The 17,330-nt window shown below is 34.2% G+C and overlaps 1 protein-coding gene and 1 long non-coding RNA gene across 3 annotated transcripts; one reads left to right on the forward strand and one right to left on the reverse strand.

The window, feature by feature from the left end:
* The first annotated feature begins 200 nt into the window (after positions 1–200).
* On the forward strand, positions 201–17,096 carry LOC114308545 (uncharacterized). 2 transcript variants are annotated; one of them, XR_014347341.1, is made up of 3 exons: positions 201–463; positions 11,471–11,597; positions 16,284–17,096. It is a non-coding gene; the product is annotated as an uncharacterized LOC114308545 (long non-coding RNA). The 2 variants fall into 2 exon arrangements; XR_014347339.1 differs by having other exon boundaries at positions 16,442–17,079.
* LOC114308543 (MADS-box transcription factor 23) lies at positions 2,167–16,277 on the reverse strand. The gene is made up of 8 exons (XM_082900013.1): positions 15,360–16,277; positions 14,973–15,197; positions 11,514–11,589; positions 5,572–5,633; positions 2,996–3,095; positions 2,852–2,893; positions 2,676–2,759; positions 2,167–2,550 (listed from the first exon to the last, which is right to left on the reverse strand). Exons 2-8 carry the CDS (start codon positions 15,152–15,154, stop codon positions 2,407–2,409), a joined length of 690 nt encoding a protein of 229 aa, XP_082756139.1. The 5' UTR covers positions 15,155–15,197; positions 15,360–16,277; the 3' UTR covers positions 2,167–2,406.
* Positions 17,097–17,330: the final 234 nt, after the last annotated feature.

A 17,330-nucleotide genomic window follows, 5' to 3' on the forward strand; every position in this document is an offset into this window, starting at 1 on the left:
AAAAAAATGTTTAAAATTTTAAAAATATTTATTAAAAACAAAAAAAAGAAAAAAAAAGCTTAATTTTCAGAAAACCTAAACAAAACCCACTGAATATTATTTTTGTATTTATATAATTAACAAATTATTAATAAAAGTGAGAAATTTTTTTTATAAGAAGGTTGAACGTAATTTTTTGAAGAAAAAAGAAAAAAGAAAAAAATTCTCAAATTCCCAAATGGGCACCGTGCTATGCCCTAAAAAAATCACCACTGTGCATGAAGACCATTCTGTACTCTGTGAATCCCATATGGGGTATACATACAGACACCCCAATACACATACAACATGGAACTCCGTACACACCACAATGCCTAAACATGGATGATTCGTGGATCTGACAGTCAATTGTAGCCCATTTGTTTATTCTATGAGATCTCCCACCAAAGCCTTCTTGAAATGTTCAAGCATCTACGCCCAACAGGTAAGACAATGCATTCTTTTGTCATTTTTATTATATTGTTTTTATATTTAAATATAAAATTGTTTCAGGGTTTTATGCTAAATTGACTTGGTTAGTTTGTTTGTTTGTTTGCAATTGTATCACATGCATAGTTTACTATTTTATTGGATAAATTGTAAGGGTGTCAACAAATTTTGTAAGTTTTTGGGTCTCTTCTGTAAATCATGTGTTTTGTACAATTTTCAATATTATATGCCACAGAGCTGCTGGGTAGCTTGAATCAGGAGTGGCTCGAAGCACTTTTTTTTTTTTTTTTCTCTCTTCTTCCTCCGTTCTTTTTTTATGAATCCAAACTCAGAATCAAAATCAAAATCAAAACCCAAAATCAAAACCAAACCCACAACCACAATTTCAAAAAAAAAAAAACAAAAAAAAAAAAAGCAAACAAAAAAGCAGCAGAACAGAACAAGAAAAATCAAGCTCAAAGTTGGCCGGCGGTTTTTTTATGGCCGCCGGCTATAAAACCAATATGCGTGTTCACAATACATATATATATCAGTGTGTGTATGCATATATATCATAACGCCTTCAAAACCAACAAAAACCAGACAACAATACAAATCATAACACAACTAATAAATCATTTGTTTGTTGAAATTAATCATTTTCATTATGTTGATTTTGGGGTTTTCTGAATCCAAACTCAGAATCAAAATTAAAATCCAAAATCAAAACCAAATCCACAGTCAAAATAAAAAAATCAAACCCAAATCTGTTGACACAGCCATAGATCGTGGTTCCTTTCTAGTGAAATCGAATCAGAATTTGCAAAATCTCTCAGGCATGAGAGGGATGCTTTTGGAGAAGGAGAGAGATACAGAGAAGAGAGAAAATCTGTTGGAGAAGAAGAGAGATAGAGAAGAAAAAGAAAGGGAAAGAAAAACAAAGAAAGAGAAAGAGAAAGAGAGTGAGACATTCGGGCCATTTGAGCCCTTTGTCTGTGGAGCTACCAGGCATTTTTCTATATGCCATTGGGGTCAGTGATTGATAGTATATTTATATTTGTTGGTTCTCTTTTAGGGAGTTGTTATTTACAAAATTGATACAATCCCATCTAATGAAATTGGGAGATTTTTATTTTATTTTTTTTAATTATAAAACAGAAATGGATCTGAATCTAACTCAGTTCAAGGGTTGAAAAAAAGACGACCCACTGCATGAAGCAATATATATACACAACCTTTTCGTTGAGTCAAATTGCGCTTTTAGACTCGGCGAGGGTGATTAGACTAAAAAGAAAACAATTTTATTCTTTTGGTGAAAAGTGTTATTGTTAATACTTAAACTCATGGCCTTATTTTCGTAAGCCATAATCTTATTGTGTAATGACTAAATGTTTTCAATTGTAATAAGAAATAAGCCTAAAGAATCCTAACTAATCATCCCTAACTTTCCAATCATTTTAGAGGCTGCTTGATAAAACTGAAAATTAAGTATGGAAAATTCAGCGTTGAATTGGTGGGGGTCAAAATGTCTATTTTAAAAATTTTGATAATAAAACATCTAAAATTTTACTTGGACCCTGAAATAACTTATTATTTCTAATTGTTACATTAAGTTGGTGGGTGATTGATCATACCACAAGGTGATTGATCATACCACAACAATCTTAAGTTTAATCCAAGTACCATATCATTACGAAATTGTTGATGTTTATACTGAATGTCTATTTTCCACTATCTTACACACACAATCTTGTTTGCAAACAATGATTTTTGTCACTCCAGGGCAAGTAGTTGATGAAAATTGACTATATTCCCCACAGTTGTCTGTCTGCTTTGTTAAGGCAGTTGTAATCATCTGTGATTTCGAAGAAGATGTGACAGAATTAATGTTAAAAGAATATGATCTGGTACTGTTAGTTTCTGATTTATTTCTTCAGAGTACCTAGCAGAAAGACTACCCTAGATTCCTTGCGTTTCTGGTGTTTCATTGTGTGTTTGTTGCGGTTGGCTTAGCTGCAGTTGTATAGGTACATGTAAGTCATATCCATTGCTGCAACCATATGGTTTGAAGGAACTTCTGTTTACGTCATTTGCTCCATAAGCCTGAAACAGAAATTCTTAGGCTTTGTAGAGAACAACTTTCACATTGGATGAATTTGTAAATAAAATCGAGTATGTAAGTTCTTTATTTTAAATAAATATTTAAAGTCAATACAAGCAGTCGGTACCTTTTTATGTAATTCTGCATTATCTCGTCGCAGGACATTAACCTCCTTATACAATTTCGTATTTGCTTGATGACTAATAACTCCCTGCAGTGGAATCAGTTGAAGTTAGCTACTCTGAAGTAAAATTGGCCCCTAAACAGAAACTGGTACTACTTGTGGTAAAATTTTGAGAAGACCTGCTGGTTTAATTCTTGTATTTCATCAGTTAAAATTTGGTGCTGCAGAAGTCAAAAACCAAATAAGGATCACATAAGTGTTTTGTATTTTGTAACTTGAATATCACTGAATAATAAATTGCATAGCATCTAAATTTTTTGTACCTTTTTTGTTCGGATACCCTTCAAGCTCGTTTCCAATTGGCCTTCTAGATTTTCCAGATCTTCCACACTCAAATCCGAAAGTTCTTCTCCCGTCAATTTTCTAAAATTATTATCACAGTGGAAGTGTAGGTGAAGTTCTGGGATTCTATAGGTGTGTCCTCAAATGGTTATACACAAAATATTTTATTTTGTGATGCACAAGGACTTTATACTTTTGTTGCATCATCTTTTCACTGGTTTGTGCACGAAGGATAAAGCCAGAAGTCAACCAATTTAAAGTTTTCAACTGCTGTTAGTTTGGAGTCCATGCGTTATAAATGGTGATTGTTTAAATGCTTGTAGTATTTTTTTTTACTGTATCTACACATTAAGTAGTATAATAAGAGGAAACATTATAATCAATGTTACTTGGAATGTCAATCATTTGGAAGAGTGAGAACATGGTTCATAATATAGAACATGAGGGTATGCTTATGTAGATCACATTGGTGGAATGGATTAATCCACCTCCAAGTGTGAGACTGATTATCAACTAACAATTGTACATTTAATCAAATGTAAAAATGCATGTTTACATACCTTTGAAATTTTCTCATGGTCAAATTGATTATTTAAAAGCACATTTCTGTATCTCCTATATAAGTTGAGCCTACAGTTGTCAAATCGGGATTCAAATCGTAAATCGAATTGAATCGTGAATCGTAAAGGTTCGGTCACTTTTTCTAAACTATTTGGAAAAATATATCTGCACATTTGGATGTGAAATATATCTTATGAATATGAAATATTTAGATTTAAATCAATAAAAATGTTGTTTTGAATGATGATCATGTAGTTTAATAGGTAAGAAGTTAACAAAGGTTCCTATGTAAGATCACTATCTTACCTTTTTCCTTTTTTAGATATTTCTTATCAACCATTCTTAATAAAGACAGTAAACAAAGAAAAACTCTCAATTTCCAAAATAACAACAATTTGACAATGATATTAATATTTGGACAATAAGCATACATACTTTTTCCAAGTAACAATGACCAAATAATAAGAAAACATTATTTAGGATATTTTATTTTAAAGTCTAAAATATTTTCAAATGTATAATTGACCTCGTCTATGTAATATGCAACTATATTTAATTTGATAAAATAGCAATAGATAATTCATGGTATAAGTTATTTTAATCTTAAACATCTTTAGAAGATATATTATGATTATTTAAAGAAAAAAAAAAGAATAAAGGTTATTAGGTTTGACGGAATTTGATTGGATCCTATTAAAAACTCTATGATCACTAAAATAACAACAAATCAGGTACATATATTGGTTATTGTGGTACTAAATGCTATTAAAAGTTATATTATGTCATTTTCAATAAGAAGATAGAGCAATAAAAAGTAAAAAATATATCGGACTTGATAATTTCAAGAATTGCATGAATCGTAAAAAGTGACTCGAATCGTGAATAAATTGTGAATCGTGCGATTCACTAGAAATTTACTTCCAAAAGAGATTCGTATCAATTTTGCAAAAATTGTAAATCGAATTGTGAATCGAATCACGAATCATAAGATTCTGATAATAGAGGATGAGCCTAGTGGTGCGATATGGATCCTTTTCTTTAGATCTTTTGCTTGGCAGAACTTCACTCTTTCAAGATATTACTTCATTATAACTCGTGTTTTTCTCATAAGAAAATACTAAGGCAATAAATGGGAAAAAATTATCAGATCACTAAATTTTGTGTCTTGTCTTGTGTTTTGGAATGGAAATGTACCATTTCTGGAACATTTGTTCTGAAATGTAGAATACTAGGGTAGAACTAGTAGTGTTTCCAATCAATTATGAGCTTTAACCCTTTCCCTTAGCCAATAGCCTTTAATTTAACATCAAAACTTGCAAATATTTTCCCAAGATTCTGGAACACCTTTTATGAAACTTCTGCGAGCTATTATCTAAGTAGCATAGACATTGACATGTGACACCGACATGGCACAACATGGACATTATTACGATGGAGAGATTTATCACATAGGTCGTGTTCAGAGGGTTCAAGAAGTGTTACCGAAGAGTCTGAGAAGTGTTCGATATTATGAATTTAAAATTTTTAAGTACGACACGTTAAAGAAGTGTTGGACATGCACGCTTTTAGGAGTGTCTTCATAGTGTCATGTACGCATAACACGGTTCCTCCATAGAAGCGTCCGTATTTCTTAGGCTGTTAGTGTTGAAAGCAACCTAATCTCAGTCCCTTTCAATCCCATAGCATACAACCTTTCTTCTACCCTTGTAGACCCTATATGTAGAAGCTTTCCTTGTCCCAAACCCACCATAAATTCCAATTGTAGATTGCAGTGTTCCAAGTTTTCTAAAGCTGTACTACATCATGCTGCGACTAAGCACAAATGTGGTTTGATATTGACATGTTAAAAATGTATAATAAGCATATAATATTTTGTTTTTGCACATGCAATGTAATACAATTTTGGCAATTTTATGGTTTACATATGATCATTGATCACACATTTTATGTGTGATCATATTTATTGAAAATAAGACAAAGAAAAAGGTGATTATACCTGTGGCTTTTTTGCAAGTAGTTTAACTGTTGTCTTAAGCTTTCTGCCTCCCTTTGCCAAAGCTAGAAATTTCAAAAAATTGAAAAGCAAATGTGATAGACCTGACTTAAGCAATCTGTCAAAAAAATTACCTTTGTTTTATTTTATTGATGTTTTTTTTTTTCTTTTTTTTTTTTGTAGGAATTCTTAGATTTTTGAAGGGTTTGAACACCTTACTCCTGTCTTTCTATTGGGGTAGTGTGGATCTTGATAAGCTATGAAAGCATAGACATGGACATGGGACACAAATAAGACACGACATGACACGGATACGTTAACGGCGAATTCTAAAAAAGTAGGACATGGATATAGTTCAGACAAGCCACAAACAATTATATCTTGATATTATATTATCTAGGAACATATTTTATTGTATAGTTCATATATGTTCATGATATATACAAAATTAAAAATTACTTTACTAGCAGGTGGCATGCGCAATTCAAATAAGTAAGAATAAAAATAAGTAATAATGAAATTAATATTATAATGTGTACCTAACTTAAGTGGTATGAGTCCTCTTGCCTTAATCCCATGGTCATGGGTTCAAGCCTTGCCCACCTCTTTCTGTATCTTTTTTTTTAAAAAAATAAAAAATATTGCCACGTGATATGGGGAGAGCAAAGGCTTCACTGTACCAAATAAGGCCTTCACTTAATAATAGATACTAAGTAAATCTTGTATCTAATTGTCTTACATGAATTTTTTAGACTATGGGATCATAATAGTTAAAAATCAAACAAACTACAACAAACATATATAATTGCAACATTTCCCATATCTTCCTACGTGATCTGCTAATACATGTACGTATCTTTTTGATTTTTCATTTGATTTTATGTGAAACTTCTATAGGATATATTCTTAATAACTATACATTTTTTTAAGGGTATAAAATATTTATGTCAAATTCTCAAATTTTGAAAATCATGTGTTAGAAAATTCCCAAGAAGTGTTCGTCTCATATTTATTTTTTAGTGATAGACATGGCTAAGAAAACTCCGCTGGGGTTGTTAACATCTCCGTTGGTCCCAAGCTCGGGTTAAGGAGGAGGGTTGTGTGTTAGGTAGCCGACAGCCAACACGTAAAAAAGCCGTTCGGATCCCTTATGACAATGAATCATACTTTGAATCATTTAAATGCTAGGTCGTTACCCTCAAGTGACGTGTTGCGCCTGGCTCCAGGTGTTTCGAAAAGTGAGCAAGGGGCGTCGCATCGACGCCTGGGTGCAGTGAAAAATGGGCAAAGGTTCCCGCGTTTTTTTGGACGAGCGCGGGTAAAGAAACTAGTCCAAGACTATAGGTTTAGGGTAGCTACTTGGAATATAGGAACCTTAACTGTAAGACGATGGAGTTGGTAGATATTATGATTAGGAAGAGAGTTAGTATAGCTTGCGTACAAGAAACTAAGTGGACGGGTGAGAAGGCTAGTGAAATTGAGGATACCGGTTTTAAACTGTATTATAGTGGTAAGGATAGACGCAGGAATGAGGTAGGAATCTTAATTGCCAAGGGTCTTGTGGAGAATGTAGTGGCAGTCATTAGAAAAGGGGATATGATTATGTTAGTTAAACTAGTTATTGGAGGGAATGTAGTGAACGTTATTAGTGCATACGCCCCTTAAGTAAGATTAGATGATCTGACAAAGAGGGATTTTTGGGAGCAAATGGATGAGATCTTACAAGAGATACCCATAGGAGAGAACCTGGTTATAGGTGGAGATTTTAATGGCCATATAGGCATAGATAAACTAGGCTATGAAAGTGTGCATGGTGGATACGATTTTGGTGACAGAAATGAGGCTGAAGAGAGTATTTTAGATTTTGCGTTAACTTCTGACTTGGTGGTGGCCAATACTATGTATAAGAAGAGGGAGGAACATTTGATAAACTTTAAGAGTGGGTCAGTTAAGAGCCAAATAGATTACTTCTTAGTGAGAAAAGTGGATTGCCTAAAATGCAATGATTGTAAGGTAATTCCTGGAGAGAGCTTGATCTCTCAACATAGGATTTTGGTGCTAGATTTATATTTTAGAGGACAATACCAAGCTAGGAAGGATGGCGGGCGTCGTAGGACGAGATGGTGGGACATAAAAGGGAATAAATTAGAAATATTTAAGAATAGAATGGATAAGGAAGGTATTTGGGTATTAGAAGATGATGCTAACACTATGTAGAACTCGATGGCCAATTGTATGAGGAGAATCTCAAGGGAAGTGCTTGGAGAGTCGAAAGGAACGGGACACAGTTCTAGGGAAACTTGGTAGTGGAGAGAAGAGGTTCAAGCGGTAGTTAAGGCGAAAAAAGAGTGCTTTAAAAAGTGGCAAAATGATAGAACCGTGAAAAACCTTAAGAGCTATAGATTGGCTAATAAGGAGGTCAAGAAAGTAGTGAGAGAGGTTAAGTTGAAAGCTTATGATGATCTATACACTAGACTAGATAGGAAGGAGGGAGAGAAGAGGGTATACAAACTTGCTAAGATATGAGAAAGGTAAACAAGAGATTTTGATCAAGTTAAGTGTATCAAGAGTGAGGATTCTAAGGTATTGGTGAGGGATGAAGAGATTAAAGAAAGATGGAAGAACTATTTTGAGAAACTATTGAGGAACATAGAGGTACGACAATAAGGGAAGAAATAGCCAGTAATATTATAAACCAAGATTGTAGGTTCTATTGTAGGATTAGGAACTTTGTATGCACTTAAGAAGATGAAATCAAATAAGGCTTTAGGATCAGATGATATCCCTATTGAAGCTTGGAAGTGTTTGGGTAAAAAGGGGGTTGCTTGGTTGATTAGGTTGTTTAGCAAAATTTTGTTGACTAGGAACATGCCAGATGAGTGGAGGAAGAGTATTTTAGTGCCAATCTATAAGAATAAAGGTGATATCCTGAATTGCAACAATTATAGAGGAATCAAGCTAATGTGTCATATAATGAAAGTGTAGGAGAGGGTGATAGAATGCAGATTGCGAGCTATAACGGAGGCGCTACAGAATTAATTTAGGTTTATGCTTGGCAGGACAACAATGAAAGTGATCTATCTTTTGAGGAGAGTAATAGAAAAGTATAGAGAAAAGAAAAGAGACATTCATATGGTATTTATCGACCTTGAGAAAGCAAATGATAGAGTGCCCCGGGATATAATATGGTGGGTGTTAACAAAAAAATTGTGACAAAAGGTTACATTGATGTGATTAGGGACATGTATGTAGGGGTGGTGACCACTCTTAGATCGCCTGCTGGAGAGACAAATGAATTTCCTATCACTGTAGGTTTCTACTAAGGATCTACCTTAAGTCCTTATCTTTTTGCTTTAGTTATGGATGAGTTGATAAAAAATATCCAGGATGACGTGCCATGGTGTATGGTTTTTGCAAACGATATAGTGCTAGTGGATGAGACTAGAGAAGGAGTTAATACAAAGTTGGAGATTTGGAAAAAAGCTCTTGAATCTAAAGGATTTCGGATAAGTAGAACTAAGACAGAGTATATGGAGTGTAAATTTAGTAACAGTAACAATGAAAGCAGAGGAGAAGTGAAAATTGAGAATCAAGAACTACCTAAGAGTGAACATTTTCGTTATTTAGGGTCGATTATCACCTGTATTACATGGACTCGCCACTTTGGGGCGAAGTACCCGTGTCGACACGACACGACACGGGTGCAGGATCTGTGTCGGATTCGCCTATTCACTTTCGGACACGGCTCTTTATAGTGCAAAAGAAATGAAAGAGGTGAGAGCAAGAGAGAACCTGGTCGAACCAGTCGAAGATTGAAGACCTCAATTGAGCTCCATCCTTTTGATCCAGTCGAAGATCGCAGCTCCATCAGTCGATCGAACAACCGAACACCCGAAAAGCCTCTCTCTCTCTCTCTCTCCCTCTCCCTCGCGATCGCGATTCTCTCCCTCTGTCTCTGTCGTTCGTCTCTGTTTGATTCATATCATCTATCTAAATATAATAATAATAATAATAATAACTATTATTATCTATCTCTATATATAATAATAACTATTATTATCTATCTTTATATAATAATAATAATAGTTTATATATAATAATAATCTATCTATATATAATAATAATAGTAGTTTATATATAATAATAATAATAGTTAAGGAACTGAATAATAAATAATAATAACTATTATTATGATAACTATAATAATAACTATTATTATTATATATTACATAACATATAATATATTTATAAGATAATATATACTTATATATATTAATAAAAAAAATAAAATAAATTAATTGAAACACATTATTTAAAAAATAGAATAAATAAATAAAATAATTAATGTATATTAAAATAAAAATATTTATAAAAAAATTAAAAAATTTCCCGTGTCTCCTGTCGTGTCTGTATCCCCATTTTTAAAAAATTGTCGTGTCCTGTGTCCGCATTATAATAAATATATTTTTTAAAAAAAAACTATTTAACATATCCCCGTACCCGTATCCAAATTTGGATACATATCCACGTATCCTTAATTTTTAATTTTGAAGTGTCCGACGTCTAGATACGCACCCGCACTCGATACCCGTACCCGAGTCCGTGTAACTTCGATTATCACAACATCGGGGGAGATTGATGGGGATGTGGCCTATAGGATTAAGGCGGGATGGTGTAAGTGGAGAAGTGCATTTGGGATACTGTGTGATAAACGAATACCCGCTAGACTTAAAGGTAAGTTCTATAAAACGGCTATTAGACCAGCGATATTGTATGGGACGGAGTGATGGGCAACCAAGAAACAACATGTAGATAAGATGAGTGTGGCTGAGATGAGAATGTTAAGGTGGATGTGTGGCAAGACTAGACAAGATAGAATTAGGAATGAGTGTATTCGGGAATGGGTAGGAGTAGCACCGATAGAAGATAAGTTGAGAGAAAATCGATTGAGATGGTTTGGTCATATTCAACGGAGACCAACAGATGCAATAGTGAAGAGATGTGATGCTGTAATGGTAGATGGAAGTGTTAGGAGACGGGGTAGGCCTAGATTAACGTTGGTTAACGTTGTAAATAGATATATGGATTTACTTAATTTGACTAACGAAATGACCTTTGACAGGGCCGCGTGGAGAAGAAGGATTCATGTAGCCGACTCCATTCAATAGGACTTAAGGCTTAGTTTTGGTTTGGGTTTTTTGGTTAGACATGGCTAAGAAGTAATGGAAAGCAAAATGAATGTTGGGTATGTGTCTAAAATTAAGATTTTTTTTTAAAATTTTTTAATTATGGACAATGAAAAAGAGTATCAGACATTATGGACATTGAAAAAGAGTATCGGACATGTGTTTGAGGAGTGTGTCCGTGACCTTATTAGTAGTGTTCCGTGCTTCTTAATTGATAAGTATTGAACACTAACCACTCATGCCTTTCCACACTTGTGACCTGTTCCCCTAATTTTCTATGTATTTCAGTTGAGGGAAGACAACTATTTCTTGTAATCTCTTGTAACCTTTCTGATCATAGTGAAAATTGTAATAGCTGTGAAGGTAGCCCTAGATTGGAGTGAACTGTGTAAATCTTGTGTTCTTCGTGTGTGCATGTCATGTATCTTTCTTGTACGTTTGTTCATTTATGTGTTTTCACTTCATCCATCTTGGTTAGATGTTATGGATTCCCTAACACTTTCCCCCATCAAAATAGAAAAAGACGAAAACATGTATCAATTTGATGTAATTTATAGCTTTAAGTGATTCTAGTATGAGTTTCATTTTCTGTTAAGTGTGACTATCCATTGGATGGTAAGAGTTCTATAAAATTAGAACTGTCTGTCAAAAAATTTTAGCTTTTAAATCAATATATTCAAAAACAAAACCTAATTGAATATCCTGTACTAATGCAGGAAAGCTTGCAGGGTAATAGGTGAGTTACTCATGAAAGAATACCTTGGCTTCTGAAGTAGGACTCAAAAGCTGATGATTCTCCTGCTCATTGTTGTATCGTTCAAGTATTGATCTCATGCTGATAAGGTAAAGTCAGAATATTAGCTGCTCAGTTTGTCAATATTTACTTATGAACTTATAATGCAAGAACTTCATTGCATTATATCATATGAACAGGTCATTAGTAACGGACAGAAAAATCTCAACATTTTTTGTTTTTTAATTGCTTACATTTCTAATTACTAGATCATAGTTGTGTGGCATTTGTGCATGCAAGGAAAAAACTATTGAACAATGAGTTTGGTTTTTTTCCCTGAAAGAAATAAAAAGTAAAGCAAAGAAATGTGTTGTGCTTGAAAGATGGTCATTCAAAATAATATTGATTTTTCTCTGCTGGAAAAACAACAAAAAATATTGTTTACTTTCATAGTGTAAACTGTACAATCTACTGAAGAATTACCAGCTTGTATGTTTTAAACAACATAAGCCTGGCCAAGAGTTCCTTCTATCAAGATTGTCACTGGGGAGGAAAGGATGTAAATCTGAATTTAATGGCTATTGACTCGAGCTCATCGATGTATTTAAGTTTATTTTTTTCTTTCATTTTTCATTCTCTCTCTCTCTCTCTCTCTCTCTCTCTCTCTCTCGGCAAATAGGGAGGGCTAGAGTTGCAGTATGTTAGAGCCAAGATGCAGTGAGAAGTAGGCAACAGTTCCTACAGTTTAATAGCCAAGTGCAGGTAAAGAAGTTAGTCAAAGAGAATAGGATGTGCTTGGGTATTTGGAATATCGGAACAGTAATGGGAAAAAAGGGATGGATATTGGCTATGTTTGGTTGGAGGATTTGGTGTGAGAAATGGAAATGGAAATGGAAATGCAATCTCACTCTTTGTTTGGTTATAGTGGAAAACACAATGGAAAAGAAAGTCACTCTTTGTGTTTTTGGTTCACTTAGGCTCCTTTCTTTCTCCATTTCCCAACTCGACCAAACGTAGCTTGGAATTCGAATCCTATTAATTCTTTCTCATTTTCTTTCTATTTTCTTTCCCTTTCCATTTCCCTCATCAAATCCTCTAACCAAATACAGCTATAATGGATCAAAGATTAGAATGAGAAATGATGGAGGTAATACATACGCAATCATATAATTTGTAATGGCATATAATTGTGTACTGTGTAATAACAAGCATTTGTTTTAAAACGAGGGATAGATAATTAAGTAACATTCAAAAGTAGAACAAAATGTTAGTAAAATATATATATATTTTCCTTCTATAAGGTTGGTAGAGGAATATGTATGAGATTGTAAATAATAGTAATGAGAACTTAATTTCGCAATATAAATTAACGGTATTAGATATATGTATTAGGAGATAGAATATAAATTAAAAATAGAAGGGGAACTAGGTATGGAGCTTGAAAAATGAAAATTTAGTACTCTTTGAAAATAGGATGATCAAGGAAAGACAATGGATTTCAAATGAGGAAACTGACATTATGTGGTGTGAGATGTCTAGTTGTGTTAAAAAAGTAGGAAAATGAGTTTTTGGAGAATTGAAGGGAGTAGGCTTTCATCTAGAGACACTTGGTGGTGCAAAAGAGTTCAAAGGGCAATAAAAAAGAAAATAAATGAGAAGGGGAACGCTATAAACATTAAATTATGTCTATATATATATTTCTTTACTTGCTTAATGTCCATGAGTGTGTTGGTACATGGGTCCACACTACATAATATGTTGCTTGTTTGTGTGTGACATCTGAAGATCGGATGTTCAGGTTATCCTATTATATCTATTTGCAGCAAGGAGAAATTCACTAACAAAATTTGAATGTCAAAGCCTAGGTCAGTTAATAATAATTGGGTTAACATGCGTTTGAATTTATTGTTATTTAAGTAGACTAAAATTTAAGAAAAAAAGGGCTTGGTTTATTGGCTGAATTGCATTGAAGAAATCTCTAATTGACTTGAGGGTTAGGAGCATCTTGAAGGAATTAAGCAATGAAGTTTAGTATTCTCCTTTATAGTATGTCTTGACAGTGATTTTCTGTTGTGAGCTGCCTGTTTCACCAATATTTAGGTCAATAATGCTTAATTAGAAGATCAAGAAGGCGCAGCAGTATTGTTGCATTGTAGCAGTGTCTGGGGTGTTTTTGGTGTCTGGGTTAGAAGGTGCAGCAGCAGCAGCACCTCTTTATTTTTTCTTTTTTCTTATTTTCTCTCCTTGGTTTGTGTTGGTTCCTCTCCATCCTTTGTAGTTGTGCTAGCTCATGATTGAGCTTCATGCACTTCCCTCCTTTATTGATGTAATGTCATATGAAATGTATGTTGTTATTATCAATAAAGTTTCCTTTTTGCTGATAAAAAAAAATAGAAGATCAAGAAGGCTTCTTTTTTCCCTAATGTAGGCTTGAGCTTGACTCTTCGTTCTTTTTCTTTTTCTTCATGAAATATCATTATAATTTCTGAATATTTTCTCCTTTTTATGCATGAATTTTTATTGTAAGGAAGTTATTGGATAATGATAGTGAAAGAAGAGATCTAATGCCAACTGATTCTAATAGTTCAATAAATTTTCCTTTTCCTCCTATGCATGTTATTGGAGTGTAAAATACATAAAATAGCATATTATCTATATGCTATATTATTAAGCGAATACCTTTATTGGCGTGGACGCAAAAATGAAGCTATGTAATGTTAAATCTTATACCAAAATTATCCAAAAAGGTAGTTTCAGTATTGTTTAAACTGTACCCATTAGTAACTATTTGGGAAAAGAATATTAGAAGACTTACATCTCAAAATAGTCTAGTTTTCCAGTCTCCCTAAGCCACCTCACCCTCTACTTTGTTTTGCACACACATGATGTGAGAGGGTCACTAGTCATCCAAATAAGGGTACTAGTGATAGTAAGAAAACTCTCAACTGTTTACAGCATCTATTGCATTGCCATTGCATTCCTTTTCACTATTCAATGGAAATTCTCATCACCTAGAAGCATAACTCATCAAATTTCTACAGACCTTAGCCTATTTTATACAATTTTAAACTTGCCATAAAATATGCATCACTAATCTGCTAAACCCTAAGCAATGTTTCCATGGTCAACTTTTATTGTTTGATAAAATTTTCATTTAGCATAGCCTTAAACTAGATAGTTTTCTATTTGTATTGGCATTCAGGTGCATGTTTGACTATGATCTTTCAAAACGTTTACAAAAGTGATTAGACTTTCACTAGATCATCACAATTCACAACTTACGGTAGATGTTAGTCCATTGTAAGGCAAACAGTAGATTTAAATCCTAAATCTGTGAAGTATTGAATTTCCTGTTAAACCAGAAAACAATCAAAACAAAAACATAGAACAAATAGATACAAGCATTTAGGAACAACATAAATAATGGGATATCAGTCTCCAAGATGCAGAATTTTAGAGAGAGAGAGAGAGAGAGAGAGGGAGACCTAGGGCTTGCAAATTCATAGAGCCTCCCAGTACTGGAGATGACAATCACTCCAACTTCGGCATCACAAAGAATTGATAGTTCCTTGGCTTTCTTAAGCAATCCATTTCTGCGCTTTGAGAAAGTCACTTGCCTGCTCGTCGAATTATCAATTCTTCTGATGACAATTTTTCCTCTTCCCATCTCTTTTTATTGAATTACCCTACGGTTTTGTCTCTGGTTTACTCTGCCAGATCCAAACATACAACTTATAAAGTGATCAAAACTTATTATTGATGAAAATTAGGTGAAATGTTGTATAACAATCAGCTACAAATATGGACCATGTTGAACTTAATAATGTATAGAGAGAGAGAGAGAGAGAGAGAGAGAGAGAGAGAGAGAGTACTGGTTATCAGTTTTTGATGGATGGTGGCAGCAGATGCATTTCTTGCTTTATAAGGAATGCCAAAAGCTGATTAGAAGTAGAAGACCTGTTCTTTGGGAAACATGGAGCAGTTCTTTAGTTTGCACCCAAAAAACACTTGATGGTTTTCAGATGTGGAGATGTGATGTAGAAAGTTAGGCATACCTTCGCGAGTACATGAACATCAGGTAATCGCCTCACAAAGAATACAAAAAACAAATATCAATAATTCTACACTGACCACAAATTTCTTTTCACATTTTGTTTTCCATCTCATGTTTCACCACTGCATTGGAAACATACTTCCACCACTCATGTATGTTTGCAATGCAGCTGTAATAGATGAGATGTTTGTTTGCAATGAAGTTGTAACACATGAGATGGTAAAACCTAATATGGTAAAAAATTGTGGTCATTATAGTATTATTAAACAAATAAAGTCATGAGAAGAGGGATGCTATATATCATTTTATGAGTATTTCACCGAACCTTTTCACCTCTTATGTGGCTTGTCATGTGGTATAATAGATTCTATTATTTTTTTGAATATAGTGAGTCTTGCATATTGATGCATATCGGTGAATCAATAATGCTAGGATGGCCATGTATTCTTACCATGTTGTGTTTACCACCTTATGTGTCAATAGTATATTGCTTTAATGAGTCCCACCTCTCATGACCCATTAAACCAATATAGTATTCATCAACACATAAGGTGGTAAACACAACATGGTAAGAATATATGGTCATCCTATCATTATTGTTGGTGAATTATTTAATAAATTACATAGAATGTTTCTCTAGATCAAGTTGTTCGTGGTTGTTATTGTTACTTATGTTCATTCCATACACACTTTTGTGCATCACTAATATAGATTACATTTGTTGTGTGGATCCATGTAAAAGGTGAAAAAAGAAAAACAGTGAAATGACATGTTTTTTAACGAGAAAGGTCATCTTTTACCACCTATGTGTACTCTCTTCAATTCTTGAGAGTAGTGGTATAACGAGAAAGGTCATCTTAAGCCGTGGCAGAAGTTTAAGTTGGTAATTTGGGTTTTCAGAGTAATAGCGTGGCTGCTGAAGCAGCTCCATTTCCAGAGGCAGAGCAGCTCCAACACCAGCGGCAGTAGAGGAGGCACCAGCAGCTCCATTTCCAGAGGCCGAGCAGCTCCAACACCAGCGGCAGTAGAGGAGGCACCAGCAGCCAGTGGCTGCTGAAGAAGAACCTAAGGAGGCCGCAGCAGCTGTACAGGAGGCACCAGTAGCAGTTTCCGGCGGAGGTTGAAGACGAGAGCTAGGATTTTGTTGAGCCAAGGAGGAGTAACCAGCAGGGTTTGCAGTCATGGGTGGTTCTCGGCAGCAGTAGGCGTGGGGCTCAGTGTTTTAGGTGTCAGTGCTTTAGGTGGTCTTCGGCAGGTGTGGGTGTTCTCTGTGTTTCAGTGTTAGGTGTGGGGCTCAAGAGTTTGAATTGTAGTTTTTTTGGGTTTGTTTTGTTGTTTTATTTGTATTTTAAAATATAATTTGTGAGGTTAAGGGGTCGGTTGTAAAGACGTGAGTAGCAGTAGTAGGAGAGTGAATTTTTACTCTTCGAATCTCTCTCAATGCGTTTTTTTTCTTGTACCTTTTAAATTTCATGTTTTAATGGAATTTTTTCTTTGCCGATCAAAAAAAAAAAAAAGTGGTATGATGACCAATGCACATTCTTCACTAACATGTAAAGGCCTAATTATGTTCATTTGAAAATTCTGACTACATACAAAATGCTTTTAACCACAAAGACTACTTCTAACAGTACTCAACAAGATCAATAAAACACAAATTGGTGTTGAACGTTTGTGCATACTGCATATAGCAACTAGCTTCAGAATTAAATTCTTTAGTACCGGAACAATGGAAAATATTGTTCAGTCAAGTGCATCTTTTGATGCTTTGGCAATACTTCACAGCAAA

This window comes from Camellia sinensis, chromosome 12 (genome assembly GCF_055761805.1).
Source record: "Camellia sinensis isolate YWXY chromosome 12, ASM5576180v1, whole genome shotgun sequence".
Taxonomy (NCBI): Eukaryota; Viridiplantae; Streptophyta; class Magnoliopsida; order Ericales; family Theaceae; genus Camellia; species Camellia sinensis.